The 27,345-nt window shown below is 36.5% G+C and overlaps 1 protein-coding gene across 4 annotated transcripts in view; it reads right to left on the bottom strand.

Moving 5' to 3' along the window:
- Positions 1 to 27,345, bottom strand: part of RPAP2 (RNA polymerase II associated protein 2) — an 83,109-nt gene that overhangs the window by 22,039 nt on the left and 33,725 nt on the right. For 2 of the 4 annotated variants that reach the window (XM_055340923.1, XM_055340924.1), the window contains 2 exons: positions 26,759 to 26,839; positions 16,671 to 16,739 (listed from right to left, as the gene is read on the bottom strand). In XM_055340923.1, the coding sequence (XP_055196898.1) occupies positions 16,671 to 16,739; positions 26,759 to 26,839 (150 nt within the window). Of the gene's footprint in view, positions 1 to 14,180; positions 14,325 to 16,670; positions 16,740 to 26,758; positions 26,840 to 27,345 lie in introns of all 4 variants that reach the window. The other 2 variants (XR_008666459.1, XR_008666460.1) reach the window with 2 other exon arrangements.

The following is a 27,345-nucleotide window of genomic DNA, read 5'->3' as shown; positions in this document are numbered from 1 at the left end:
GTATCTTAATGTATAACCTTAACTGCAGAAAATTAGTGGCATTTAATTTTATAGTTTTGGAAATTGGGAACATGAGAAAGTTGTGTAAATCTCAGTTTTCAGATAAGCAACATTCTTCTCTGCAGTGAAACCATTAAGAATACTAGTTATAACCTGGCGACTGCCTTGTTCTTGCAAAACATTTTTTCGGTACAGCTGATTTGCTACTCACTGTAATTAAAAACGTCCATATGAGGAACAACATCATACTGTGAGGGCTGAAAGATTCAATGGAAAGAATAATCAGTAAATAAATGGAACTCTGAAATAGTATAGGCAATTCAGTTACTATAATATGATTTCCTTCCCACAGAAATTATAGGTGTTCACCATGCAGTTTGCAGTAGTTTCCCAAGTACTTTTGCTCCACTGGAATTTTCAGTATTAAGCCTTGTGTATTTGGATATGTGTCATCTTCTAAGGCAAGAGTATACCTTTTCTAGCTGTACTAAAATGAAAGCCAACTCTCAAATTCCTCATCCAGAATGGACAGTGGAACAACACAAACAGCAGTAAAAGAATATCAAGCCTTGTTTTACCCTTTGGCATTAAAATCTTTTCTAAAGCTTTGTAAGAATATTTAGACAAGGAGTAAAATGGAAGCATTTGAATTTTGCCTCTAAGAACTATGTGACTTTACAGTTAACTAGAACTATCAGAATGAGAAAAGTCAGTGGCAGGAAGAATATTAAAAAGGTGTTAAGTCTCTATAATAAACAATCTAAACGGAAATGTTTAAAGACAACAGAGGAAAAACACACTAGACGATTAGGATCTTAAATTGAATAAACACTCAATACACATAGGAATAATAATTTTTTCTCCTAAAACTTGAATGAAAGTTTGTGAGACTAGGTAATAAAATACATTCATCAAACTAGTTAAAGGAAGAGTTTGCCTCTAGAGTAAAATTTTCCATTAGGACCCATTAATATTTGATAAATGCTTCCAATTCAATGAACAAATACCAACATGTAAAACATTTAAAAGAATTCTCCAGAATTGTGTCCGTGATGCACTGGATAAATAAAAGATTCAGTATAATACTATAACACATATGGTGGTTAACTGCTCTTTAACTAATTCTTCTATTTTATCAGTCCACAGAGGATAAAAGATTAAGTCCACGGAAAGTAAGAGAAAAGCAGCATTTGGAATCAAGTTTTTAAATCAAAGAAACATTTAAAAAATTTAATTGTTCACTAATTTTATAATTATAGGAGTTCAAAAACAATCTGACATTTACATCTAGTTTTAAGAGTTTTTCGTTAATTTTATTAAAGATTTTATAACAATCTATTTGCAAAAAAGCAATGTTAGATTTAGTTAAAATTAGCAATTTTTTTTGGGCTAACCAGTCACACCTTTATCAGACCATACCCACCCTGGAAAATATGAATCATTACAGAGACACAGGGTCACTGTCCTTCCTTTCACTCATTATAGAAAGCAACGATTTTTGTTTTTTCCTGTGCAAAGCGATTTTACCAGTGCTACCAATTCTATGTTTAAGTCCATAACATCAACAATAATTTATCCAAGTCTTTCCTATCCATTCATTCATTTGATTTATTCCATGAATACTCACTGACTACTTTGCTTACTAAGTACCAGATAGAGTGCTTGGCACTTGGGAGACAAAAATAATCTACACAATGTCCTTGGCTGAAGGAGATTATGTTTGGTAAGAAAAGAGTTTCAAATTCACCTCACTTACTGTAGACATCTTTTCTGGTTTAGTACTGCTTATGCATTGTCCAAACACAATTTCTAGATGAAATAGTACTAGTTCCATTCTTATTTTCGTGTAGTAACATGTGTGTGTTTGTATATATATATGTACATATGAAGTACATGCATATATATATATATGTAACACACACATATGAAGTACATGCACATGGCCCTAGGAATGATTTGTGGGTCATGAAAGATGAGAAGGCAGGGAAGGTAAAAATCGTAAGTATGAAAAAGAAGTCACCAGAATTAAACATAGTGGCTATATATAGGTCAAGCTTAGAAATGCTGCTTTACGTTAATTCTCCTAGGACAGATCAGTGACCTGCAGTGGAGGAGGGTAAGAATTAATCACAGCAAGTAATAAAGCAGTAATTCTAACATGGATTTTTGGAAGGAGAAATATATAAGGTTTATATATTGGTTTATTCACTTTTGAAATTAAGTATGGAAGGGAAAATGTTAGTAAATAATACTTCAAGGCAAGGAGAAACATGGGGAGGAAACAGTGGGAAAGAGGTAGGTGACAGAGGTTAGAGAAGAAAAATAGGCAAATTTGCCTTTGATGACATTCCCAGTTTATTCATGGGCTGCATCCTGTCAGTTACCCTGTCTTTTCAGTACTTCCAAAAAGTACCCTACCTAACATTTCCTTGCCTCCTGCCACTAATAAGCTCAAGCTTCCATTATCCTGATAAGTCTTCTGAAGACTTACCATGTCACATGGGGTTATAATCACTTCCCTTTCCTCTTCTGCCAACTATATGGAAAGAATGGTCAACATGTGCTACATCTAGTACCTTCAAAATTGTCTACTGCAGCAGTCCTTGCAATCTGGTCTCCACGTCTATCATCTAAAAAAACCCTGCTTTCTTGAAGGTCACCTACAACCACCTAATTGCTAAAGCCACAGCCTTTTTCAGTCCTCATCCCTTTTCAATAAAGGATAAATACCAGGTTCTTAGAAGGGTAGTTACCACTTTCATAACTGTTTTGGATTCATTGGCAGTGCTCTGGTTGGATATGTACCTTTCTCAAGTACACTGTGCCAAGTAAAGTGCACACATTTTGAAGTTAGACATCTGAGTCTGAGTCTTAGGTGTGATCTTGGAAAAGTACTAGACTCCCCAGAGTCTGTTTCTTTCTCTGGGAAGTGGGACACCACAATTGACCTTAGACGGTTGTGAAGATCAAATAAAATAATGCATGTAAAGAATCTAGCATGGTGTTGCACATGGTTGATGTTCAAAAATGTCCACTTTCCTCCTATTTCTGCTTTTTTTGTAGTGTTCAGGCATCCTTGGCATGGAGGCAGCTGTTCTACAGTTCTTTTTCATTTTGACTTGGGATTTAACACCCTCTACCTCTGCCATGTTATCATTTCAGTGCTGACTCAAAAATCTAGGTCTCTCATTTTTCTTAACCATTTTTTTTAAAAAAAGTATTTATTTTAGTAATCTCTCCACCCACTGTGGGGCTTGAACTCATGACCCTGAGATCAAGAGTCGTGGGCTCTTTTGACTGAGCTAGCCAGGTGTCCCCCCCCTTACCATTTTTTTTAAAGTACATTTACTTTTATGTAAAATGTTACAAAATAATTTGCAATTACTTTATGTGAAACCAAGGACAGGAACTATACAGTTAATCAGGTAAGCTTCAGAGCTGAATTACTTTACCAGGATCATCTTTGCTTATTGACATCAGGGTCCTTCCTGAGGGATACTGATATCCCTTCCACATGATTCTCATAGTTGCAGTTCTTCATCCAAGGCTTGGGTCTCAATTGTGCCTAAGTCTCCTGAACAGGCTATTTTCTTTCTACTTCAAAGTTAGAGGAGTGAACTCGATAAATGTGCCCATTTATGGAGCAAGAAAAAGCATCCAGCAAGCACAGACATGATAACAAGTAAAACAATGTCCAAGAAAAAAATGCATAGTCAAAGACTATTCACCAAAATCTTGGCAAAGGAGTGTGCTATGGAAACCACTAGTTGGTGGAGGTCTTGCAAGTCAGTCCCAATCCTTGGCTCCAAAGGATCTACAATGTCTTCCTTTACTGCTCCTCAGGTCCTTCCTTACAGATGTCCCTAAGTTTCCTTCCAACAAGCTGGATCATGGCCCCTGGGCATTAATGCCTTCCTGATGGCATTCAGGGTCCACAATGGGGTGCTGTCCTGATTCTGGGCTGAGTGGTGGCTGAGTCTGGGCATTAGACATGGGCAGCCCCCTTACCATTCTTTAATTCCAATTCAACTACCTACTGGTAAACCACCCAAGTGGATAATTTGCCTGAAACCTTTCCTATTCCTGAACAGGAATAGCCTCTGTGCTTATAGAGCACTAAACCAAATGCACCATCTCTTAAAATTAGTTCCTCCTACCCCATTTCCCTAAAGGAACCACTATTTTCCTAGTCATCTATCTTAATACAGTCATAATGTGGGGTATTAGGGGTTTTGTTCCAGACCACTGCAGTAAAGTATCATAATAAAGTTGAATGAATTTTTTGGTTTCCTAGTACATATAAAAGTCAGGTTTACACTATGCTGTAGTCTATTAAAAAAGAATACACCTTAATCAAAAAATAATTTAGGGATGCCTGAGTGGCTCAGCGGTTGAGCGTCTGCCTTTGGCTCAGGGCATGATCCCAGGTCCATGGATCAAGTCCTGCATCAGGCTCCCTGTGAGGAGCCTGCTTCTCCCTCTGCCTGTGTCTCTGCTTCTCTGTGTCTTTCATGAATAAATAAATAAAATCTTTTAAAAAAATTAAAAAGAATTTAAAATGCTATCACCTGCGTTTTCAGTGAGTTGTGATCACTGATCACAGATCATAATATAATAATAATAATAAAGTTCAAATATTGCAAAAATTACCAAGATGTGCCAGAGACCCGAAGTGAGCAAATGCTGTTGGAAAATACGCTGATAGACTTACTCAGTGCACAAACCTTAAATCTGTAAAAAATGCAATTACCCTCAAAGAGCAATATGTAAAGCATAATCAAATGAAGTGTGCCTGTATTTTGAAATCATTTATTATTCCCTATCCACCCCCAACACACACACACATTGCTAAACCTTGTAAATTCTGGAGCTATCATGTCTCTTATCATCGGTCTCTCCCATTTAGTTTTTGTTGTAATCATTTTAGTTCACTACCTCATTGCTCTTTGGTCAATGAGGTTATCACTGCTGGAATCTCTGAGAAATCAATTTCATAAATGGTGTGGGCAAGAATAAGAATGCAAGAGATTAATGAAAAGCACTGGAATTACTGACAGCAGACTAGTTTTTTAAGAAGTTTGTTAAGTGAATGGATGTATAGTCTGAGGGGGTCAGTGAGATTAAGGACAAAGGACAGGTTTTTTTTTTTTTTTTTTTTTTTAAAGATTTTATTTATCTATTCATGATAGGGGCCGAGACATAGGCAGAGGGAGGAGCAGGCTCTTTGCAGGGAGCTTGATGCGGGAATGATCCTGGACTTGGGATCATGCCCTGAGTCTAAGGCAGACAATGGGTGAGCCACCCATATGTCCCTCCATTTGTTTTTGAAACTTCAAAGATGAATAAGCAATTGGAGGCAGGAGGGAAGGAGTCAACAAAGAGAAAGGACAGTTTCGTGATTAATCATTCATTCATTCATTGCCAGATATTTATTGTAAATTTATAATTAGGCACAATACTAAGTGCTGGGTATATGATGGAGAATAAAATCAGATAAAGAACCAGCCCCTAAAATTTTCAAATTGAATGAGAGAGGCAGACATTAATCAAGTAATAATACAATTAAATATAAAACAGAAAACAAGACAAGTATAGGAAAGATAAGTGCACAGTATTACAAAAGCCTATTTATAAAGATATGTATTTTAGTCAGGGAAGTTAAGAAAAATTTCTTGAGGAAGTTTCCTTAGGTTCTAAAAAATGAAGGGGAATTAACCAAAGGAAGAGAGGAAGGAAGGGTATTTTGGACAGAGGAAACAACCAATGTCCTATGGTGAGAGTGTGATGAGAAAGGCTGAGAGAAGGTCAGTGTTCTGGGAAAGGAAACAAGGTAGGGTGGTAGGAGAGAGGAGGCTGGAGAAGAAGGGGCTATAACTATGCAGGGCCACACAGGCCACAATAAGAGGTTTTTCTCTGAGAGCAGTTAGAAGCTTTTGAAGAACACATGGAAGACAGGATCAGAGCTAAAGCACAGGTTTCATGACAGTACTCTGCTCAAAACTTAAATGACTTTCACTGTCCACTGAAGTAAGTTTATCTGCCACAAATGGATCTTACTCTACAGCAGACCCAACTTTCCAACATCGTTTCTTTTTGCTTTTGTCCATGCCACAGGTACTTCCTACAATGCCCTCATCCTTTCATTCCTATTTCTTGAAACCCTTTCTATCCTTTGGGCTCATCACAAACCCCACTTCTGTGAAACTTTTTTTTTTTTTAAATCATCTTTCTAGTTGAGATCTTTTGCTTCTTTGCAACTCCCAACAGTCTGTGTTTTTGCCACTTGATATATTTAACTTTTTACTGTAGTTACCTGTGCACATATTCATCTCTCCCTTTCTACAACATCCAGCAGACTGTAAAGTCTTTGAGTGCAGAGGCTTTGTTTAACCTTTGTGTCCTGCACAGTGCCTAAGATACAGTCTTACCAGTAGAAGCTGCTCAATACACATTTGTTGTCTATCTTTAAAGTCAGGTTTCTAAGTATTTAGAACCTTCTCAATTATTGTGTAGATGCCAGCTTCTATTCTGATTTAACAGAGTGGTCTCATTTCCCTTTCTGGCATATATAGATCTACTTATGTTGATTTTCATGGCATGGATTAGAGACATAAAAAAAAATACTAAACCAACTCTTTAGAAGAAAAATCAGAGCTATAACTCAGGTACTTATCAATCCTTTAGCTAACAACAAGATGATACTATCTCAGAGAAGAAACTCAGGTTGCCTTACCATACCTAGTTTAAAGAAGATTTATCAACGAACACTTGAGATCTTCTCATCAATGAATGAAAAAAAAAAAGGAAAACACTATTCTAGAACCACTTTAAAATTTCCTTTAATGTGATCTGAACAAAGAATCTATAATTCATATGAGCAACTTTCTGGACATCCCTATTCCCAGAATAAAATGTAAAGAATAAAACAGAAGAGGGAAAAAACGTCCACAGATTGTAGTGAGGATTCTGTAATAAGCAAAAATAGTTTTAAAACGTATTTTTCCATTAAAAAAAATCAATGAACATTTTATTTTGCTCTTCACCACTGTAAGTAGAATGCTGAGGTACTAAATCACTCCACTGTTTCCTTTTGCATCCAGAGCAGGTTCCTCCTCTTTGTGGAGAGCAACATAATGTCAGCTAATATAATGTCAGTCTGTAGTAGAAAGAGTAAAGGAATCTTAAAGGAGTGTTCCTTTGACTTAAATGAGTACTCTAATCTTTCCACAGAGTGATTAGCTGTATCATTCAATACATTTCTTTGCCAAGCTTAATGACTAAGATAACTAAGTAATAATACTTGGGCAGAGTCATCATGGTTCTTTATCAACAAAATTAAATTGTTCTCTATGCTAAGTATACTCATTCTCATTGTCAGTAGCCTTTTACATATTGCGTTCAAATAACTTCTTTATATATAACATCTCACAGTTGAAATCACACTAAGTTAACTTGGATATATAGTCTAACCACTCATTTTACCAACAAGAAAATAATGCAAAATGAGGTTAAGAAACTTGTGCAAGGATATAGTACCATTGCAAAGGAAAAAAACAAGATGTAATCCAGAATAAGACTGAATTTAGGGTTTTAAGAGGCTCTTGCATGCTAATGGTGGTTTAGATGGTAAGGGAATTACATTTAATAAAAATATTGTAATGATTAATAAAAATTATTTACATGCACTTAAATTGCATTTAGTTTTATCCTAGGCACAAAGCTAAAGTCTCAAAATCAAGAGGCATATGAGGCTATCACTATTAAGGATTTCTAAGAAAAATAAAGTAGAAAAGAAAGTAGCATGAAGAAGTATGTCATTATGGGCTTCCTACTTCATAACTATTATCTAGGAAATGGAGATAAAAACTTTGATTATAAAAGACTATGCTAGCCAAATAAAAAAAATGTTTTTCTTATAACAGATGGTTTATGCCCTGATAATGTTTGTATTTAGTGCTTTAGGATTACCTATTAATAAGGAAGCAGGGATGCTTTTCATTGATATTTCTAATTCAAAGCAAACAAGTTCTTTGTAACTCACTTTGTACTGATATATTACACAAGGTTTGTTTAAAGGGCTGGGCTGTAGTGACTTTAAACTTTATATCTAAATCCTGCTTGTGACAGATCTAAGAGCAGCTTTGTAGAGGAGTGTTGGAAAAGCTTTTCTTCATAATTGTTGCTTCGTAATTGTTGAAGAAACATAATCGTTTCTTCATAATTGTTGATAGTGGCTCCAACTATTTTTGTCATTGCTCTAGCACTGAAATGGAAATGGAACTAACCAGTGGTGTCCATATAAACCATCATCTCACTCTTAGGGTGCAGAACCCTGAAGCTGGGTATGACAAAGCCCTTAAGCCTCTAGCTTCCTAACCTCCCCAGGCCTGTCCTTTCAGTGAGCTCAGTCAGGATGTGAAAATGTCACTGGCAGATAGAGAGACTGTCTCCTCAAATTGAGGCTGTGACTAGCAAGGGCCAAGTGCTACTTGTTACCTGCATTCACCAATGCTGCCACTGCTGCTGCTTGGAATGAGGAAGCTAAAGGGAAAATCTTTTTGCTGAGGATCCTTGGTGACTTTAAGATGTACTGTGGCCTGAAGTTGAGGACTCTCAGTTACTTGTAGTTAAAAACACTAACATTATAAAATTATCAAAAATACAAGGAATTCTGAGGGGAAAAAAAACCACTGGCTTTGGTTAAAAATTTAAATACTATTTTTTCTTTAGAAAAATATCTGGATTCCCAGAGTAAAGCTACTTCAATTTAAAAATATATTTTTCGTATGTAAACTCTCAGCAGTAAGTATGGGGTGGTGGTGGTTAGAAATAATCTAACTATTAATACTCAGTAAACAAATACTTAAACTTCACAATGACAATGGTACTGTGATAGTTAACATAAGATAAATAGATCCAAGATTTACACAAGGAAAAAACAAACAAAAAGAGGAATTTTATGGATATTTAGAAATCCAAGAAAATAACACCTGTTATGTTTCAGACATTCAATTTATATGGTCTTATAACTCAATACTATGGTCTTTCTGAAAGGGCAGGGGGGTCACAGGCAGTCATTTTGCATATTAAGGAGAAATTCCTAGAACATAACAGATTGATATTACAGGCCCATGAAGGTCTAAAATCACTCATAAAAGGCATATTTAAGTTTTAGAAAAACTGCAAATATAAGTCTCCAACATGACTACTGAATATGAGAAAATCTCTACTGTTCAATCTATGGAGCCCTCATAGGGAAATTGCCAGTGGAAATTTTTTTTTTTAATTGTTGTTCAATTTGCCAACACATAGCATAACACCCAGTGCTCATCCCCTCAAGTGCCCCCCTTAGTGCCCGTCACCCAGTCACCCCCACCCCCCGCCCACCTCCCTTTCCACCACCCTTTGTTTCCCAGATTTAGGAGTCTCTCATGTTCTGTCTCTCTTTCTGATATTTCTTACCCATTTTTTCTCCTTTCCCCTTTATTCCCTTTCACTATTCTTTATATTCCCCAAATGAATGAGACCGTATAATGTTTGTCCTTCTTCGATTGACTTATTTCACTCAGCATAATACCCTCCACTTCCATCCACATTGAAGCAAATGGTGGGTATTTGTCGTTTCTAATGACTGAGTAATATTCCATTGTATACATAAACCACATCTTCTTTATCCATTCATCTTTCAATGGACACCAAGGCTCCTTCCACAGTTTGGCTACTATGGACATTGCTGCTATAAACATCGGGGGTGCAGGTGTCCCGGCGTTTCACTGCATCTGTATCTTTGGGGTAAATCCCCAGCAGTGCAATTGCTGGGTTGTAGGGCAGATCTATTTTTAACTCTTTGAGGAACCTCCACACAGTTTTCCAGGGTGGCTGCACCAGTTCACATTCCCACCAACAGTGCAATAAGATTCCCCTTTCTCCACATCCTCTCCAACATTTGTTGTTTCCTGCCTTGTTAATTTTCCCTATTCTCACTGGTGTGAGGTGGTATCTCATTGTAGTTTTGGCCAATGGAAATTTAAAATAGTGAGCCACCTTGGAAAAAAGGCTGGCAGTTTCTCAAAAGATTAAACAGTGTTAACATCATATGGTAACCCTACTTTTCGGTATGTGTAAGAGAACTGAAACATATTCACATCAAAACTTGTACACGAATGTTCATAAGAGCCAACAAGTAGAAACAACCTAAATGTTCAACAGTTGATTAATGGATAAATAAAATGTGGTATATCCACAAAATGAAATGTTACTCAGACATAAAAAGGAATGAAGTAGTTATATGCTACAACATTAATGAACTTTGAAACATGTTAAGTGAAATATACCTGACACAAAAGGCCATTATATAATCCCACCTGTATGAAATATTCAAAATAGGTAAATTCATAGAGATAGAAAGTAGATTAGATTAGTGGTTGCCAGGGAATGAAAGAAGAGGAAATTGGGACTAAGCTAACAGATATGAGGTTTCTTTTTTAGGGTGATGGTAATGTTCTGAAATCAGACAGTGGTGAGAGTTGCAAAATATAGTGAATAGGGGATTCCTGGGTGGCGCAGCGGTTTGGCGCCTGCCTTTGGCCCAGGGCGCGATCCTGGAGACCCGGGATCGAATCCCACGTCAGGCTCCCGGTGCATGGAGCCTGCTTCTCCCTCTGCCTGTGTCTCTGCCTCTCTCTCTCTCTCTCTGTGACTATCATAAATAAATAAAAAAAATTAAAAAAAAAAGATTTAAAAAAAAATATAGTGAATATACTAAAAACTAGTGAATGGTCCACTTTAAAATGGTGAATTTCATGTTATGTGAATTTACATCTCAATAAAAATTTCAATGATCTTCCATTATGGTCTCAAGACTACTCAGAACCAAATTGGGAATGTTAGAAGAAAGGCCTTAGAATGCTTCTGAAAACCAATAAATTTCTAAGGAACCTTCTCTTATTTTTCATGGTATGCTTACAAACTTCTCTAAAAAAAATTAGTGATGAATGGGCTAAAAAAAAAAACAATCTGCTGAGGCAAACAGCCTTAGTCACATTTTTCTATTCATGCCTGGTACCCTAGGGAACTGACTCTCCTGAGTGTCTATCTGTATGATGGTTACCTAAAGTGGCTGCCCATATCCAGTGAAGGCTTTTGTTCAGTGATCATGGTCAAGTTAAGCTTGTATAAATACCATTTTTCAGGACTTAACATGCTACTCCCTAAACGACGGGTATACTGAAAGCTTTTAGGGGGAATCAACTATTGCATGGTCTCTGCCAAGGAAGTGGGCCACAGTTCACTGGAAATAGTTCAGATAAATAAAATGAAAGCAGACATTTTGTGAGATGATCTTGAAAGCTTTCCATTAGAGAACATCAAGGGCGTAAAACTAGGAATAGAGTATATCCATGTTAAACTACAAGTCACTCCCTTCCTTCTCTTCTAAGTATTCATCTCCTTCATTAGATAATCCAATCATTCCCATGAAACGACACTTACCCCTCTCCAAGGTGACCCACTATAAGACACTCAATTCCTATGCTACAGTTAACCACAAATTATCATAATGCAAAGCACTGGCTATTTACAAAGGTTAACGTGGAAAAGTTAAGGTTTTCTTTTTTTTTTTTTAAAGATTTTTTATTTTTTTTGTTACATTTATTCATGATAGACATAGAGAGAGAGACAGACAGAGACACAGACAGAGGAAGAAGCAGGCTCCATGCGGGAGCCCGACGCCGGACTCGATCCCCGGACTCCAGGATCGCACCCTGGGCCAAAGGCAGGCGTCAAACCGCTGAGCTACCCAGGGATCCCCCCTCCCCTTTTTTTAATTATTCAGAGAGAGAGAGACAGAGGTAGACACACAGGCAGAGGGAGAAGCAGGCTCCATGCAGGGGGCCCAATATGGGACTCGATCTGGGGTCTCCAGGATCACACCCCGGGCTGCCCAAGTTAACGTTTTAAATTTTTTTATTTTATTTTATTTATTATTTATGATAGTCACAGAGAGAGAGAGAGGGAGAGGCAGAGACACAGGCAGAGGGAGAAGCAGGCTCCATGCACCGGGAGCCTGACGTGGGATTCGATCCCGGGTCTCCAGGATCACACCCTGGGCCAAAGGCAGGCGCCAAACCGCTGTGCCACCCAGGGATCCCCCAAGTTAACATTTTAAATAACAAAAAGTCAATGAGGAAATCCCAGTTCTGGCATGTGGGTTGTACATAAAGTAAATTAGGCCAGTTAATCTGCTTCTCCCTAGCCTTCTATATGGCTTCTCTTTGGCTGCTAGTCTGGACCTTTCTCTAGGTTTCCAGCTTTTAGTCAACATCTACATAATCCCTTCCCGTGTTACAGGATGAAGTATAATAAGAGGTCAAAGGAGACTAAGAGCAAAGGGATCAAGCCAATGGGGATGTTCTATGGCTAGAAAATCTTCTCAGAATACCAGTCAAAATATTCTCAAGGAAACTACTGAGTACTATGATGAAAAGTAATTCTATAGTTTTTGCTTTTCCTACATTAGGAGTAGGATGAGAATTATGAGGAATATGTAAACAAATATGATACACTATAAGGAGGCATCACAAAATGTAAAAATTATGCTTGCTAATTTGGTATATAAACATAAAAATTATATAAATACATTAGCTTTACACAGTATACAGGCACTAACGTATTTATAGCAGACTGTCTATATATTTATACACATCTTTATGAAAAATCAGGCATCAAGACTATGGAAAGAGGCTAATATTAGAGCATTACTTTGTGGGCAAATCAGATTCAACTCTGTATTTTCAACATATAGTATGTAAGAGTAAAGTCTGACAAAGTTCAACTAAGCTAAAAAATTACTATAAGCAAGTGTTTAAGCAATAACACCAATTGCCAGGCTACCTTACTGCATTTCTAATGATTTATTAAAAAACAAAAAAAGGGGCTCATGGGTGGCTCAGTTGATTTAATGTCTGCCTTCAGCTCAGGTCACGATCTTGAGGTCCTGGGATGGAGTTGAGTCAGGTTCTCTGTTCAATGGGAAATCTGCTTCTCCCTCTCCCCCCAACCACTGCCACCCCAAATAAATAAAATCCTTAAAAAAAAACAAAAAAATTTTGGGTCAATTATCAGTATTACAGATGTTTTACATAAGGAATTCTTCAGAGTCTTTGCTAATTACAACATTAATTAAATAAACATGAAAGGACTAAAGGGAAATTCCTTCACTGTTAAATAAATGTATACTGTTTAGGCTCTGATTTAAAAGGTCTTTTTGTGTGCCCTTGGTAGCTATTTAAGGTCTGAGTACAAAGTATAAATATCCATAAATGTTGCAGTCACACTGGGCATTCAAATCATATGGAGAAATGTAAATGAAATGGGAATAGGTCATGATATATATAAAATAGGTATTTTTATATATAGATAGATGTATTTCATAGGGTGCACAAAGAAGTGTATGATTCAATTTGATCAATTCCTTCCTGAGATTTTATGAGAATAAAATTCCTATCAGTATAAATGACAGATTATACATTGTGGTTTAAATTTTTCTAATGTTAATACATCTGTGAAACTGCAAGGGAAGTTATGAGGAAAAGATGATTTGATACAGAAAAACCTTATTTTTACTTTTAATAATACAGATGTGGAAATTCAAGAACCAGTCCTCTTTTATTTTTTTGGACTACCATGTTTTGCTCAAAGTATTGAGTTTTTTCCCTAACAAGAGTTAGACTGGAGCCAGCCTAGCAAAAATACTAACAAAATGTATATTTTTTTAAGTGGTTCTCAAGAGGAATTTTGATACAGCTTTTATACATTAAACAAGTGCTAATAATAAAACCTTATAATGTTCATATACAAAGAACAGTACCATTGTTAAAATAATACTGAACATACCATCTTATTTATACTCATCTTCAGTGACGATAACTGCCTATCAGAATCTTTTTCCTAGCTATAAATTTATAAGAAGTTCACTTCTAACATAAATTCCAGAAACATCTGGAAGTAATGACTAAAAAAATTCCACTGGAAACTTTAGAGTAGATGCAAAGGTTTCCCGAATTACAGAATAATAATTTTTTAAAAAAGATAATCCCATGTATTCCTATGTTCAATCTTAATGGCAATAAATTAAAAGGCTGTGTAGTGGGGTTACTGCTGCATAAATATGTGTATGTTACCTCCTTTCTCTTTTTATGTCTCTTTGGATGTCTAAGGTCTTCATATTTTTCACTGTGTTTAAGATTCTTTATCCAATGCTGGCTCTCAAGCCTGATTTTTCTTCTCCCAAAGACAAAATGCCTTCCCCAAAAAGTAATTGTGAACTGTAAGTGGGCAGAAAGAGGGGTGCAAATATAGAGTATAATTATACTTCAGAGAAGTCAATGGGATTAGTATTTAACATGATAGATAAGTATTTTAACTTTATACCCATCTCATAAAGTAATATTTACTCTAAAAGGATAATAAAAGGACAAGGCTGATAACCAAAGGGCTTATGAATTGAGCCAGAGATTCCTTTGGGGGAAGAAATATGAAAAGCTAAAGGGGACTTTCTGAGAAAAGGGGAAATAAATAAATACTGGAACAGAAGACAAAACTCTTAGAAGCTGGTGACTGAAGAATAAGGAGATCCAGCTAGTGAAGGTAGAGAAGGTGTAAATGCAGAATGGAAGAGATCAGGAATAACATGCAAGGAGCGCCAATGGCAAAAGTTAGGATTATGAGAAAATAATATTTGAAAGGCAAACACTGAAGAAAGTGTTTCAGCTGACTTGCTTTATCTAGTGACCAAGGATTTTAAAAGAAGCCAGAAGAGCCCTAACTGGACGGGATTTTAGTTGTCCAGGTATCAAAAGGACCAAGGACTAGGAGAAAGATGGGCAGATCTAGCTAGGGGTTAATGTGTAATGAAAGAGAAGGATTCAAGGTGGATGACAAAAGGAACTAGTTAATGTTTACTGCTACCTCAAGACTGACCACATAAGTGCAACGTGCAATACAAATAAGATGTGGGCAGTTTGTTTCTTCAATTAGGTTATTATTTTTTTGGTCATTGACCCTCAAAATAGGAGAATTCTCTATACTATATCCAAAATTAGGGAAGTCAAAAAATGCCTAAAAGGATTAGCAAAGCCTCCAATAGTTTGTATCATATGGGGGCCTCAATTAAAATCAAACACTGGAGGTTTACTTTTGTGTGGAATAATCATTTGAAATTTTAATGGCAGCCTTTTTTATTATTTCATTTTTTGTATGTTATTTGTTCCTTGCTATACATTTTGGAGAAGATGTGTCAAGAGTTTGATGTAAAAAAAAGCAGGACCTAACATGTGTCCTAAGTAAACAGCTGCTCATTAAGATAATACTTCCAGTTACTGGCTTAGAAAGCAAGATTCTGAGATTACTGCTTAGCCCAGGCCTGTGACTTGTCAACCAAAAAAGTTACTTCCTCTTTAGTACAATGAATTGCAGAAGTACAGTTAAACAGTTATCTATGAGGGTTTATTGGCAGGCATAGGATATGGTGGGTGAGCAGAGATACTGATATATTTTTTTTTTTTGCCAGTGACCAAAATATTTACAAATTTCATAAAATGGAAAGAACTTTCTAAAAAATTAATAAGATCTGTTTCACAAATAACCAATTCAACTGGAACACTGAATAGTAGAAATGACAAAAGATTTGTTCTTATGGTTGATAAAAAATTTATATGATGGCATTCAAGTAAAGTTATTTTCTGTGTTCTGATTTAATGAATCATGTGAGTTGTATCTGGTTGGGTGACACAGATGCTGGCTCATTGAAGCCTACTCTAATGCCTCCCAGCACAGCCTTCCTTGGGACAGTGAAGCCAGAGTAACATGTCAGACTAAAGAAATATCAAAGAAAGAGAAAGCAGGGCTAGAGATGCTTTGAGGTTGGCTCATAACACTTCTTGACCTGTGAGTGTCCAGTAAGTATTTAGTGTCCTATGGGCTTCAATGACCTAACAAGCACTGAGTAGCAACAGTAATGCAGTAATGAATGGTCCTCAAAAGAAGACTTGCAATTCAAGCTGAAAAACACTACACTTACTAGATGGTTTTAACCCTACTGAAACCACTAGTGATTTCTTCAAAGGTGAATGAGTATTAAATGTAAAATTTTTATATATGCTTGTGTAGTAACTTGTACTTTAAGTTCCTTTACAACTGTTTGATTTTAAAAATGTTTATTACTTTGGAAAATAAAACTTTCCCAAAGCTGTTAATGATAATAAATTTTGAAGAAAAGTGAGATACCATTAGATATATTGGTAAAACTAGTTATAAAATAATGAGGGTCATTAAATGCTAATAAAAATGCATTGTTAAAAATTAAATTAAAGGACTATTCCATATGTATTCCACATGGAGATGTTCTCCTCTTTAAAAAGATAACAAATAATATTTTTGAAGAAAAAGGCCCTCAGAAGAGAAGATAGTAAGAAAAGATAATAAGAGTAATTAAAGCTTATCAAAATATTGGCATATCACTTTACATGAAAGTTATTTCATCACACAGGAAAGTAAGACACAAAATAGAGGTACGTTTTCCAAAGATGCTTATAAAACCAATGAATAACTTGGTTTTTCCCCAATCAAAATTCCATTTAGCATTGAAAGTTAAAATCTGAAAGAGTACTTACAATGACAGCAACACCATAGCAATTAAGGTCCACTCCACAGGTTTGTGTATAATATTTCTATTTGTTAATCTGCAAAATAGGAAGATAAAGTTTACTATTATATTTAAATACATAAACCATCTATGTTTAAATAAAATCAGATTTTTGACATCATGTATCAAAGAGCACGATTTTCTATTCTTCATATGTTTGATAGGAGTCAGTAGTATAATACTGTGACTTGATCTTTGGTATCTGATAAGGATGATCTCAAAGGAAAGTGCTGCAGCCCCACTTCTATATACTTATAACAACAGTACTGTTAGATACTATGGGAATATGGGAACAATATGGGAAACTAAATTGCATGGTTTATTAAAATACACACATATACACACAGTTCCCTGTAACTGTTTTCTGTATTTTCCCCCAGTCAAACGTTTCATTAAAGCCAACAAAGTAATAAGCAATTTCTGATTTTAATTCATCTTTTGCATCTTTCTACCTTGTGGTAGGTTGGCAGCAGGCACTGAAAGGATGTCATAATCCATAGTTTACAGAAATGAGTTGACTTAATAAACTGTAAGACTAAGTCTTCAGTAAAAATTTTTAAAAAGTCAGAAATTAACTCTATCACTTAGTAGTTGATGACAACAAAATGCACTGTAGTCAACTTAGTTTCTCAGAAACCATCTGGAAGAATTGCTCTAAATAAAAAATGATATAAATCAGTAAGAAAAGGGCAGCCCCAATGGCCCAGCGGTTTAGCACTGCCTTCGGCCTAGGGTGTGATCCTGGAGACTGGGGATCGAGTCCCACGTCAGGCTCCCAGCATGTAGCCTGCTCTCCCTCTGCCTGTGTCTCTGCCTCTCGCTTTCTGTCATGAATAAATAAAATCTTTAAAAATAATAAAATCATTAAGAAAAAAAGCCTAGCCAATAATATCTGATAAAGGACTGTTATGCCAAATAGACAAAGAATACTTAAAATTTAACAACAGGAAAACAAATAGCCCAATTAAAAAATGAGCCAAATGCCATAAGAGACATCTCATCAAAGATAAATGACAAATAAGCACATGAAAAGATGCTCCACATTGTATCTCATAACAGAACTGCAATTTAAAACAATAGTGAGATAATGCTATACACCAATTACGATGGCCAAAATCCTGAACCAAAATCCCTCCATCAGAGTCATACATTTGCTATAACTGATGAACCTACATTGACATCATTATCACACTGGTCAAATGTTTGGCTCTGTAGCAGGGATGTGGAGCAAGAGGAACTCTCATTCATTGCTGATGAGAATTCAAAATGGTATAGCAACTTTGGAAGAGTGTGGTGCTTTCTTATAAAACTAAACCTACTCCACCATCTGATTGGCAATCATGTAATTCCAACTATATGACATTCGGGAAAAGGTAAAACTATGGAGATAATTAAAAGATCAGTGGTTGCCAGGAGTTGTGAAATGGGGGTGGGAGTGAGAAGTAGACAAATAGAGCACAGAGGTGCTTTAGGGCAGAGAAAATACCCTATGATACTATAACGATGGACATATGTCATATACTCATTCAAAGCCAGAGATTATATCATACCAAGAGTGAACTCTAATGTAAACTATGGACCCTCGGTGATGATGATATTATCAATGTAGGTTCATCAACTGCAACAAATGTATAACTCTGGCTGGGAGTGTAGCTAATGGGAGAAGCTATGCATGTGTGGGGGCAAGGAGTATTATAGGAAAACTCTGTACCTTTTTCTCAATTTTGCTATAAACCTGAAACTGCTCTTAAAAAATTGTCTTAAAAAAACCCAACCAATAAACAAATAGACAAAGGAAATGAGCAGGTAATTTACAGAGGAGGAAATGGTTGTCAACATTTCAATAAAGAGTTTAAATTCACCAGGAAACATTTGGATGAGTGTGTAATTTAACCAGTAATCTGGAAAACTAGTATAAAAAGCAATTCACTCCATCACACTGGCAAAAATAAAATATTGATAATAGCAAAGGCTGGTGAGAATATGAAGAAATAGTATTTTTAACACACTTGATTGAGCAAACAATTTGGCAACATCTAATAAAGCTAAAATGCATATGAATAGCTGAACTATTTCATTTCTAGACATAAACCCTAACCAAAATCTCACTTATGTTTAAGAAATATGTATAGAGATAGTTAATACGCTTGTAATGGGAAAAATAATAAGTTGTGGCATTATTATAGAATACTAAAGAGCTGTCAAAATGATGAATGAACTAGACTTACATATTTTGCTCATCATAATTTGAATGAAAGAGAGCAAGTATGGTATCACATTACTTATGTAACTCAAGAACAGACAAGACTCAGTATTATTTCTGGATACACCTATGAGTAGAAGAATAAAAACACAGAATAGAAAGATATTTATTAAATTCACAGTTACCAGCTGCTTCTGGGGGAGAAAAGGAGAATGGACTGTGAAAGAGAACAAAGGGGAATTCATGTCAGGGCCTTTGCATTGGCAATTCTATTGCCTGAAACTATCTTCCCAAGTTAAGTTTTCTTGTCACTTTCACAATAAGGCCTGTCTGGACCATCATATTAAAAAGTGAAACTTCTGGAGGCACCTGTGTGGCTCAGTTGGTTAAGTGTCCAACTCCTGATTTTCGCTCAGGGTGCTGAGATTGAGACCTGTGTAGGCTCCGTGGGGAATCTGCTGGAGATTCTCCCTTTCTCTCCCTCTGCCCCTCCCCACCATTCACATGCATGTTTTCTCTCAAATCTTAAAAAAAAAAAAAGGAAACTTCTTTCCATTTCCCAGCCCCAAATTCCCAGCTCCCTTACCTAGCTAGCTATATATCTTTTTCCCCTATTCCAGTTACCACCTTTAAAAAAAAAAAAAGATTTATTTTACTTATTTCAGAGAGAGAGATAGAGAGAGAGAGAGTGTGTGTGTATGTATGTATGTGAAGGACGGAAGGGGGAAAGGGAGAGAGAAACACAAGGAGACTCCGTGCTGAGCACAGAACCCAACGTGCAGCTGGAGCCCAGCATGGGGCTTGATCCCACTACTCTGAGATCAGACCAGGCTGAAACCAAGAGTCGACACTCCACTGACTGTGCCACCTAGGCACCCCTCCACTATCACCTTCTAACATACTATTGTTGATCATCTGTTTTGGTTTTTGCCTGTGGCAGGAATCTGTATGTTTTTTTTTCACCTATTTATTTCAGATCAATTCCTTGGTTGTTCAGAATGATTTGATATCTAGCTGTCTTTGAGGGATGAGGCAAGCATAGGGTCCCCCTACTACTCTTGCCATCTTAACTCCTCTCTTCACCTATTTATTCCAAATACCCAGAATGAGGTGGGCATTCCATTAATTTTTTTCTAAATGAGTGACTTATTTTAATTAAAATACATACATTTGGATCAAATATTACAAAATAATAATATCTATTAATTCTGAATGAAGGGGATCCCTGGGTGGCGCAGTGGTTTGGCGCCTGTCTTTGGCCCAGGGCGTGATCCTGGAGACCCGGGATCGAATCCCACGTCAGGCTCCCGGTGCATGGAGCCTGCTTCTCCCTCTGCCTGTGTCTCTGCCTCTCTCTCTCTCTCTCTGTGACTATCATAAATAAAAAAATTCTGAATGAAGAATATGTGTATCTTTATTATACTAATCTGAATTTTCCCATAGTTAAAATGTTTTACAAAATTTTAAAAAGCCCAGATGACATAAAAAAGGAAGTACTATACTATGGTGGTTAAAAAGTCTGACAGACATGTGGGTTTGATACTCAGATCTGTCACTTAGCCATACTTGGAACACATTTCAATAGCTGAAGAACTATTTTTAAATTCAATAAAACAGGAACAATGGTACTACCCACCTCATAGGAGTTCTTATGAGAACTAAATGTACAAAAGATACCCATATTGCCAAATAGACATTTCTCAGCCCCCATCTTAATCTATTAATCTTTCCTAGACCTTCTGATTTTGGATAAATCCATGGCCTCTGCCCTTGGGTCTCTCTTTTCCTCTATATATACGCATTTCCTTGGTGCTGTTATCCAATTTCATAGCTGTAAATATTAGATAACTATGTGCTGACAGCTTTCATATTTATGATCTCTAGCCTGGGCCTTTTCCTTGAATTCCAGACTTCTAGATCTAATGGTTTCCTTGATATGTATTTCCACTTGAATACATAATGGTCATCTTAAAACTTAGTACAGCCAAAATTGAGCTCTTCATCTTTTCCCAAAACCAGGTCATCCTGCAGATAGGTCCACCTCAGTGAATGGCCACACAATCCTTACAGAATCCAGTTGGTCAGATCAAAAATCTTGTGGTTAACCTTGGCTCTCTTGATGTCCCATGTCCAACTGGTCATCAAATCCTGATGATATTACCGTCAAAACAGAATTTGATTACTTCTTACCTCCACTGCTTTCACCTTGGTCCACCATCATTTCTTGCCTGATTACCAAGACAGCATTCTAAATGGTCTTCCTGCCTCTGCCCATCTACTGTAATTCTCAAATTAGCAGAGTGACATTGTTAAAAATGTATGTCAGATCACGTCTTTCTTCTGTTCCAAATCAATCAAATGCTCTCCATCTCACTTGGAGTAAAAGTGAAAAATGAACATAGCTATAAGGCCTATATAATCTATACCAAACCTACTCCTCGCCCTGTACTTCTCTTACCATATCTTTTTGTACCTTTGCATCTGCTCATTTCTTCAGCTTCACTAGCATCCCTAATATTTTATGACTACACCATGCCTGCTGTACCCAGTATAGTTTCTCAGAAAACAACATGACTTGCTCTCTCACTAACTTTTAGATCTTTTCTACAAATGGCATCATCTCCATGAGGTCTTCCCTGACCAGCCTATCTGGTCACAGATAAAAAAGCACAACTACCTCCCTCTTTAGTACCAATCCCTTTCCCAGCTTTTAAGGAGAAAATGAAGAGAATGAATTGAGAAAGGGGAAAGGAAATATCATCACATAATGATAATGCATATATTGTTTTAAAAATTTTACATTTCCTTTGTATTAGAATAGTTCCATGAATGAAGGAATTTTTGTCAGTTTTGTTCACTGCTTTGTAGCAACTAAAACAGAGTCTAGCACACAATCAGAAAAGGTCAAAGGGTAAGCATGTAAAACAAAATGTGGAAAAAGTTAAAAAAATTCCTTTTCCTTTTCTTTTTTTTTAAGAAATTATTTTTCTACTATACTCAAATTTCCCAAAGTTAAGACAAATTTAAATTCATTTACTCATCCAGCAAAATATGTACTGAGTGCCTGCTCTATACTACTCTTCTAGGCACTGGGATAAACAGAAGATCTTCTTGTGTCAAAATATAATTTTAATTCAAATCAGAATTAGAAAAATATCTTGAGGGATCTCTGGGTGGCTCAGTGGTTTGGCATCTGCCTTCAGCCCAGGGCATGATCCTGGAGTCCCAGGATCGAGTCCCACATTAGGCTCCCTGCATGGAGCCTGCTTCTCCCTTTGCCCGTGTCTTTGCCTCTCTCCCCCTCTCTCTCTGTCTTTCATGAATAAATAAATTTAAAAAAAATATTTTTTTAAAAAAATACCTTGACCCAAACTGATGACAGTGAATCTTTACCAAGCAACTTCTGATGGAACTCCTATGGCAGGTAAATCAAAGTAACATTCTGGATAAATGACTGTGATTCAATTCAGTGGAAAGGACAGCTCTATTCACAGGGGAAAGATTCTTCAAAGAGCTGAAAAAGCTGCTTTATGTGTATGTTCTAATAGGCTCTGAACTCTGGCTGCACATTAGAATCACCTTGGGGGCTTTTAAAGAATACTGAGGTCTGGGCCCAACCTAACCAAACTAGGGGTGGAGCCAGGCATCTGTAGTTGTTAAAAGCTCCCCAGGTAATTCTGATGCACAACTGGTTGAAGAATCACTGTTTTACAAGTTCCTAATATTGATTATCATTTCAAAGGGAAGGATATGGTTATTTATGTCAATTCTTTTCCATTGCTAGTATTGATTGAAAAGATCTCTCAACTCTAGTCACGGTCATCAATAAGGCTTTTTTTTTTTTTTAAGAGACTTTCATGTAGAAAGTCTATTTCTGTTTGTGGCTCTAGCCACCAAATAGTCATATACCTTTTGAAGTTGTCCTGTCAGATTTTGAAGACAGGAGTTATCCTACCAGAGGTAATTCTGTACTCTAAATAATTGACATTTTCCTAAAAAGCAGCAAAGCCAATTTGAGCAATTTTTATTAAAGCTACAGACTCTAACCTGCAGATACTAAAGACTTAAAAAATAATTAACATCAGGTTGCTTATATTTGTATGTGATCAATGATCTGTGGTTGCCTAGTTTCCATGATATCCAATACAGGTAACAATCTCAGTAATTAGAACAATCCTGTCATTCAGATTTACTGTTATTACCTGAATATTCACTTTCAAATCTAAACATTCTAGATGAAGTAAAAATGTCCTTCTGTGCTTTTGTCAGTCAGAAAAACAAAATGCTGCAGGAATCAATCACGCCTGTGAAAACCTTTAATTTAATGTATAAAACAATTAGTAAAATTTTTTAATTATTTAGCAAAACAGATCAACAGTTAATATAAACAGTAAATACATTAAATAGATTACTTTCTTGAGAATGCTGTTTATCTTGGAAAAATGTTTATATTCAAATAATGTTAAGACAGATAATAGAGATTAGATTCTACTGTAATTTGATCTTTGCAGAACTATATTATGTACTAGCATTTATAACATTAAAGAAAATAACCACTGTTAAAAGGGGTCAGTCAGCCCCAAAATAGAAGTTCCGGGCAGCCCAGGTGGCTCAGCGGTTTGCCACTGTTGCCTTCCGCCCAGAGTGTGATCCTGGAGACCAGGGGGATCAAGTCCCACGTCTGGCTTCCTGCTTGGAGCCTGCTTCTCCCTCTGCCTGTGTCTCTGCCTCTCTCTCTCTCTCTCTAAGTAAATAAAATCTTTAAAAAAACAAAACAAAACAAAAAACAAACCAAAATGGGAGTTCCTTATGCTAAGACCCACCAAGATTTAACACCTAATTTAAACTGTCGTTTCAGCCTCTCCCAGGAGTGAAGTTTTAAATCCATCAGTCTGGAATTTCCTGATCACCATTAAGGAGGTAATCTGCAAGGTAAGACCCCCTGCCTTTTCCTCTAAGGGAAGGTAACCTTGCTTGAAACATTTTTTTCTTTTTTTTCTCATAACTTCCTTGTCCAGTCCCATTTCTGCCTACAAATAAATACCTTCTATTTTGTACAACCCTTCCAAGCATTCTCCTAGATGTTAGATGAAAATGTTGCCTAATTCATTAATTACTGAATAAAGCCAATTAGATCTTTAAAAACTGACTTGACTGAATTTTTGTTCTTTAACAGCTTTAAGAGCTCCATTTAAATTTTACTTATTTATTGTCATTTGTTATAAATCTTTCAAGAAAATGGCCTACTGGGGAATTCTTAGAATCTTGTGATGATGACACAATGTCACTTCAAAATATCCTGAGTTGAAAAAATATCTACATTATGTAAATAGGTATGCAATAATCTCAATACAATTTAATCAAAATGATAAAAATGTTAAAAATAAATTGAGACACCCCAAACACATTCTGTTTAGTCCAACTTCACAACCAAAGACCCTACAAGAATGTCTTAAAACAACTCCTGTATTCTTGAGTCTACAAAGGCTAAATATTTAAACATAAAGTGGTACAAATGATCCTTTTCAGAAGATGAAGGTGAATTTGAGATTTGTCTAAACTATCAATCCTAGATCCTTCTAGTACATATTTTATTAAAAAACGGTTTCCTGAATCACTTTGTGGCACACAAAAAGATCAGTGATTTTTTAAATGTGTTAGTTGAAAGTGAATGGTTATTTGATATTACTGATATATAGTACAGTGACTTCAAATCTAACAGGTAAAACAATGTCAAGTAATTATTTCTGTATTATAATTTTAAACTTTTAAAATATTATTACTACTGTCAACAATAAACCATCCATATTTATTGGATGAAATGAGTCTTTCACTCCAGAAGTTTGTTTGATGTTGGTTCTATTTAGTTTTAGCCATAGGCAAGTACTGATTTTAGTATTTGGTCACTGGTATTGGGCCAAAATGTGTATTTGGTGCACCTCTTCCTATAGAGTATTTAAAGGCCTATTCTTATGCTTCTTGGTACAGAACACAGTTTTAGCTGGCGTGAATATTTTTACCTTGACAGTTTTAGAACAATCCTAACTGCTCTGTTTTACAACTGATATTCACTTTTCTTCCTTTCTTTATACCTACGCTTTAAAAAAACTCGGTATTAAATTACCCGCTGTTTTGTACTGTTCACTGTGCTCAACTTCTAACAGGTTTCCTCTTTGAGGGTGGGCATAATGCTTCTTTTGCCAGCAGCACAGTGCTGGTCATTGATCTATATCTACTAATTTACTAAGATTCAATATGTTATTGGCTAACCACCTTTGTGTCTGAGACATCACTTTAGGCTATTCTATAAATAAACTATCAAAAAATAACTATATTAAGGCTTGAGCAAATAAAATGTTGCATTTAGTAAAAGATAATGTTTACTGGAGGAGAAAACAACACTATTCTTAGATCTAAGACGATGAAGGTTAAGTCACTTTTTTCATTCCTCTGTTGGAAAAACTTCTTGCTCAACTACAGACCCCAACAGTTAAAACCAGAACTAGATAAGACTGCTTAACATAACTCATATTTTGGGGCAGCCTGGGTGGCTCAGCGGTTTAGCGCCGCCTTCAGCCCAGCCTGATCCTGGAGACGCGGATCGAGTCCCACGTCAGGCTCCCTGCTTCTCTGAATTCTGCCTGTCTCTGTGTCTCTCGTGAATAAATAAATAAAATCTTTAAAAAAAGAAACACAATGGGTTTTATTTTTTTTCCACAATGGGTTTTAATTAAAATAAAACTCATTGTGGAAAAAAAATAAAACCCATTGTGTTTCTTTTTTTAAAGATATTTATTTATTTATTTATTTATTTATTTATTTATTTATTTATTTATAAAAGATTTTATTTATTTATTCATGATAGACATAGAGAGAGAGAGAGAGGCAGAGACACAGGCAGAGGGAGAAGCGGGCTCCATGCCAGGAGCCCGACATGGGACTTGATCCCAGGACTCCAGAATTGCGCCCTGCCAAAGGCAGGCGACAAACCGCTGAGCCACCCAGGGATCCCCAGATTTTATTTATTTATTCATGAGAGAGAGAGGCAGTGACACACACAGGCAGAGGGAGAGGGAGAAGCAGGCTCCATGCAGGGAGCTGACATGGGACTGGATCCCAGGTCTCCAGCATCACAACCTGGGCCGAAGGTGGCGCTAAACCGCTGAGCCACCCAAGCTGCCCCATTGTGTTTATTTCTTACTTTCTTGAGGCACTGATGAAGGTGTTTTACAATGATCCATCCAGAACATTCACACTGCCTGACCAGAAAAGCCCTGATAGCAAAGGAATGCCTAGAAGGCTACACCTCACAGATGTCCTTTCCTGCCCACAAATGTGGGCTGGCCACATAATTTCCCTGACCCACCATGATTATGTGCTACCTGCCTGCTTTCTTGCATGGACCACCCAGCCACCCCCCTGTCTCCTCCCCCAAAGCCCAACCTGACCTTATAAAACTCTAGGGGTCCATATTGCTGGTGGAGAGACTAGTTGTTAAGGCTAAAGCCTGCCATATTCCCTGGCTGCTGGCACCCAAAATAAATCTTTCCCTTTCTCTTTTCCAAACCCTTTTCTCTCGAGTTATTGGCGTCTCTTGGAACAAGCTTATTCAAGTATGTTCAACAACAGTGTGGGCAAACCCAGCCAGGAGCTATGCTTTTGATTAGTCCAGCCCCCTCAGGACTTCCTAGGACGGAGCAGTTGGCTATGGCAACAGGCCAGGGCTTACCCACTCATTTTCTGAGTTACTGGCTATGATAGATCATTAGGTAACACAGTCTACCTATGGATTCTGCAAGGCAATCACAGGAAGTCAAAATAACCAAGAAGAAAATTATAGTATTAACACCAACCTGAAAGTTCGGATGAGATTTTTAAGTTGTGTATAAATATCTCCTAATGTGATTTGAAGAGGCCCCAAAAGTCCAGGCACTCTGAAAATAAAAGTTACATTTCTTTTAAAATATAATTTAATTAGATGGACATACTCTTTGAGTTTTGCCTAAGTCTGGATTTTCCATAGGTACTAATGGCACTTAGGTAGAGGTAGTTAAGTTAGGTTCTGACTGATGAGAACTCACTAGAATACATTTCATAATTACCCCACATTCCACTTTGTAGTCTATGCTACAGTGTCAGGCACTGAAAAATATTATTTTGGCTGCTATCTATATTCTTATATCTAGTTTTTCTTACCTTTACTTTAAAATATTAGACTAAATGCAAAGAACACAAAGCAAGAGGAATTAGACCCCCTAAATGGTCCAATTTAGGAGTGTGACCTATTTTTCCTTATGAAATCCTTATGGTGGAAGACTGATATATTTCTAGAGAGTAATTTGACAATATATGTTAACATTTTAAATGTGGATATTCCTTGACCCAACAGTTTTACTATGAAAAAAATTTATCCTAAAGAAACAATCAGATAAACATAAAA

This window comes from Nyctereutes procyonoides, unplaced genomic scaffold (genome assembly GCF_905146905.1).
Source record: "Nyctereutes procyonoides isolate TBG_1078 unplaced genomic scaffold, NYPRO_anot_genome, whole genome shotgun sequence".
Taxonomy (NCBI): domain Eukaryota; kingdom Metazoa; phylum Chordata; class Mammalia; order Carnivora; family Canidae; genus Nyctereutes; species Nyctereutes procyonoides.
Note: the sequence above shows the minus strand (reverse complement) of the source record. Positions and strands in the feature narration are given on the sequence as shown.